This window comes from Merops nubicus, unplaced genomic scaffold, assembly GCF_000691845.1.
Source record: "Merops nubicus isolate BGI_N331 unplaced genomic scaffold, ASM69184v1 scaffold9618, whole genome shotgun sequence".
In the NCBI taxonomy this organism is placed as follows: Eukaryota; Metazoa; Chordata; class Aves; order Coraciiformes; family Meropidae; genus Merops; species Merops nubicus.
The window spans coordinates 23,222-27,867 of record NW_008626316.1 but is presented as its reverse complement, the minus strand read 5'-3'; the positions used below and the strand labels follow the sequence as shown (position 1 = coordinate 27,867).

The window sequence follows — 4,646 nt, the reverse complement described above, 5'->3', positions numbered from 1 at the left end:
GCCGCTGGCTCCCTTCCCGCGTCGCGCCGCCGAGTGTCGCGGCCCTTGGAGCCCGCCTGGCCGGCGAGGCACCCGCGATCCTTCTGGAAGAGGGCTGTGGATCTCTGTCCGCGGCCAGTCACCATGGTTGCATCGCACGTCCGCGATTCCACTTGACTAACTGCGGAGGTTTGGCGGTCTCTAGAGAACGGAGGTTTCCTTGTCGCCGTAGCGCAGTTACGGGACGCTGTAATCGTAGGAAGATTTCTCGTCTTGTAGCGCAGCTTTCACCTGTGGACCTTCAAAATACTGGTTGTTCTTCATAAAATGTACGTACAGAATAAAGGCGCAGGGAGGGAATCCTCGATGTGTTCCACCATACCCCTTAGAGAAGGGTTGAGCTTGACTCTGAAACACTGTAGTTGTACCAGACTTGTGGACTACTATCACAAATGCTCATGTGGGGACTCTGGGATAAGGCATAATGATTTCAATTTAGCTGAGACATTAAATAGGATTCTTTACCAATTTTCTTATTGTAGCTTGGTATGTGCCATGTCTAGCTTCACTTGAGACCCTCCAAGAATTATGTAGGAAGGAAAATCTCAGATGTAAATCCATTGGAATCACCAGCAGGAGTCTAAAGAGTTATGAGGTGGAATATTTGTGTGACTACAAGGTAGAAGAGGTAAGAGAAACACAGACCAATTTGATCACTCTTTCAGCTGAAATTTGGAAGCGAGCCAAAGGTAGTTTTGTTCATAATATAAAGTAGCAGGTGGTGAGGACAAAGCTCTTGTTGATGTTGAATGAAATAACTTTTAAACTTTGAACTGTAAACAGAAAGTGGTATAACTGCTGCTTTCGGTATGTTGAAGGAAATCACAGAGATGTCAGAATGTGAAATGTTTCACCTCTGCTTATCTAGAAGTTAAGCAAAATGCTGATGTGTTTAGGTTTAGCTGGGTATGTGTTACGATTCTTCTCCTTTATTTGCAGGTAACAGTCTACGAGTCTTTCTTGTAGTATGACATAGTTAGGGCCATGTGCTGCAACTGGATTCCTATGGCTTCAGAGTGCCAGTGAAATTCAGTCTCAGGATTTGGCCTTGTCCTTTTAAAAATAAGTACAAAATCATGCTTCTCACTTATGAATGCAATATTACATGTTTTGAATGGATTACTCCTTTGGGAGGATGGTTGATATGACTGTTTTTTGGAGATTTTTTTTCACTAAGTTTAGAGCTATGTTTTTTGTTCTCAGTGTGATAGAAGTACATTCTGCTTGTGCATGAGTCATACAACTAGTTAGCATAATTTATGTAAACATAAACATAAATTTTAAGTTTGTTAAGTTTGCCTTGACAAACTAGCTTCCTCCAGGTATGCCCTCAGTGATCAGAGCTCATCCCATCTGTTCACTTTTTTCCCCCCTAGAGATGACATGTAAAGTATCCAAAGTTGTGCTATAAGTTAATTTACAAACAGAAAATGTGATTTTTCTCTTTCTCCCCAGTTCTAATTGTTATGGGGACATCAAGACCTTCTACTGTTTCTTAACCCCAGAGCTCTTTTGGTTTTACCTGTGTACTCTGTGATGCTGGACGTCTGCAAAATAAACGTGCCTAAATCTGTGCCTGTTTCTGCATTTTAAGGGCAAAGAATACTATCTTGTGAAATGGAAAGGATGGCCAGAATCTTCAAATACCTGGGAACCGCAGAAAAATCTGAAATGCCCCTTGCTGCTTCAGAACTTTCTTAGTGACAGGGATGAGTTCTTGTCTCGGGTGAGGGGAGGCAAGCCACTGAAAGTGAGAAACCACGTCAGGGCTTTGAAACCTGCCATCGCAGACTACGTTGTAAAGAAGGCTAAGCAAAGGATAGCCCTGCAGAGATGGAAGGAAGAACTCAACAGGAAAAAGAATCACAAAGCCATGATTCTGGTAGAAAACACTGTGGATCTTGAAGGCCCTCCTTTAGACTTCTACTACATCAATGAGTACAAACCTGCCCCGGGAATAAACGTCCTCAATGGAATCACCACTGGCTGTGAATGCACTGACTGCCCCGCTGAGAAGTGCTGCCCGAAGGAGGCTGGATTTATTTTGGCTTACAACAAACGAAAGAAGCTGAAAATCCAGCCTGGCTTGCCCATCTATGAATGCAATTCGTTTTGTAGGTGTGGACCTGACTGTCCTAACAGAATAGTACAGAAAGGGACACCCTATTCTCTCTGCATCTTCAGAACTAACAACGGCCGTGGCTGGGGAGTCAAAACCCTCCAGAAGATTAAAACCAACAGTTTTGTGATGGAGTACGTTGGAGAGGTATGTATTTATCTCATATAGATGAATTATTTACAGTAAAGGAAATGTTGGAGAAAATCTTGATGAGATTTCTCTCAGTTTTAATAGTCCTTAACTTCTGTGATATAACAGATAAGTCTGCTTTTGAGTAGAGAAATAGAATAAATAGACATTCAAGATGACAATAAAACTATATTGTCCAGACTCTTCCTCCATTCCAGAGCAATCGTACAGGGTTGAAGGTAAAGAGGATACTTTCCCCGTATGTTGCTCCTGGCAGCTGCAAACCTAACGTGACTGAAAATAATTCTTGCTGTTCCTGTGGTTTAATGTCTTAATCGTATTTCCTCCGTGCTTCCTGCCCCATATCTTCTGACTTCTCACCTCTACCTTCCATGTAAACATGCAAGGTCAGCTGTTCAAAATACCTCTGTTGAGGGGTTACTGCAGACAGATGCTTATGTAATTTTCTTGCTTAAAGGAAGGAGTGTGTATTTACTCTTTCACCTGGATCTACTTAGTCTGTCCGACTCAATAAATTCTCAGATGTGATCTGTCAGATGTAAAGGGCTTTTCTGTCCATTTCCACCACATTTCATACCTGCCAAACTGTGGTTTCTTTGCCAAGTCTGCACAACAGAACACAGTTAATGCAGCAGGCTACAGGAGTTGGTTAGGGTGTTGCTTTTGTCACAGTGACTAGTTTTTCTCTTCCTTTAGGGATTTTCTGGGTTTCTGCTCTGTGCTAGCACATGCTAACCTAATGGCATGGATTCAGCTTTGTGAAGAGATAAATCTAAGTTGTTAAGAATAGGATCTATCATTGCAGGAGAAATAGCAGGAAGAGAGGCTTCTGGGGAGGGAGGAGACAAATGCTGGGCTGTAAAGACTGATGCCTGTTCATCTTCTGCTGTGCAAAGGGAGAAAGTTGAGGGTTTATTTTATGGGAGGTAAACGAGGCTTTCTGGGTCTCACAAAAATTACGTGTACAGAATTTTCAAGTCAAAACAGTTGAATGTACCTGTCATCTTAACAGGAGGTGCTGATACTTATTTTCCTGAGACAAGCTAGCGCTCTGCATCAGCTATGGACAAATTAAATCCAGAGAAGCCTCAGTCACTCATTAGTTGAGCTCTATGGGTGTATTTTTGATTCCCTAGAATGCTCTTTCAGCATCAGAAAGTGAATGTGGTATTTTTTACAAAGTAAAGGGCATTTTCCTAACTGGATTTGTGATTTTTATTTTCATTTAGTAATAGTTAATAATATGATACAGGTTTCTTTTCTCTCTTTTTGTAGGTGATTACGAGTGAGGAAGCAGAGAGACGAGGCCAGCTCTATGACAACCAGGGGAACACATACTTGTTTGATTTGGACTATGACTCAGATGAGTTTACAGTAGATGCAGCTCGATATGGAAATGTGTCCCACTTTGTGAATCACAGCGTAAGACCTTGTTTTGTATACTAACAATTTGGAGAATTATCCTGATTGTGCCAGAAATATCTTCTCCTGCTGTAAACATTTCCTTGCCATGCTTACAGCTTTTCTGGAGTGGTTTGTTTCGCACCAGCACGGTCCAGTCACTTAGATGACATCATAAAGAGAACTGAATGCTTAGCCTTGCTCAGAGTAGAACTACCTACAAAAATGAGATGCTGCCTGCAGCGGGCATCTGGTGGGACTGGGGTCATCACTGAATACTCAAATTGCACCTCAAACACTGGTTCAGTTTTGGGCCCCTCACTCCAAGAAGGACATCAAGGTGCTGAAGCGTGTCCAGAGAAGGGCAATGAAGCTGGCGAAGGGTCTAGAGCACAAGTCTTGTGAGGAGCAGCTGAGGGACCTGGGGTTGTTTAGCCTGGAGAAAAGGAGACTCAGAGGAGACCTTCTTGCTCTCTACAGATGCCTGAAAGGAGGTTGTAGCAAGGCAAGTGTCAGTCTCTTCTCCCATGCAGCAAGCAATAGGACAAGAGGAAATGGCCTCAAGTTGCACCAGGGGAGGTTTAGATTGGATATTAGGAAAAATTCCTTCACAGAAAGGGTTGTCAAGGCTTGGAACAGGCTCCCCAGGAGATTGGTGGAGTCACCATCCCTGGAGGTACCTAAGAAAAGTGAAGGTAGTGCTGAGGGACATTGAGTGGCGAGTTTGCGTGGCTTGAAATGCCAGGTTGACTTTTCTTTCCTTTCAACTTTAATTCTTTTTGTGGGTTTTATAGGTAAACATTAACCTTTGAGTGTGGCTTTAATCACTTCTTTGTCATCTTTTTTGTTGTCCTCTTCTGAAGGTACCTTTGCTTCGGTAGGGTGTCATATATTAGTGTAGTCTCTGTGCTGGGTAAAGGTTCCCTTTGTGGCAGGG

General features: G+C 42.9%; 1 protein-coding gene across 1 annotated transcript in view; it reads left to right on the top strand.

Annotated features, from left to right (window-relative positions):
• Positions 1 to 521: 521 nt before the first annotated feature.
• SUV39H2 (suppressor of variegation 3-9 homolog 2 (Drosophila)) overlaps positions 522 to 4,646 on the top strand; it is a gene marked incomplete at its 5' end in the record, with an annotated part of 5,514 nt that continues 1,389 nt past the window's right edge. The window contains 3 exons of the mRNA XM_008945954.1: positions 522 to 667; positions 1,634 to 2,305; positions 3,584 to 3,730. Of these exons, the coding sequence (XP_008944202.1) occupies positions 522 to 667; positions 1,634 to 2,305; positions 3,584 to 3,730 (965 nt within the window). The remainder of the gene's footprint in view (positions 668 to 1,633; positions 2,306 to 3,583; positions 3,731 to 4,646) is intronic.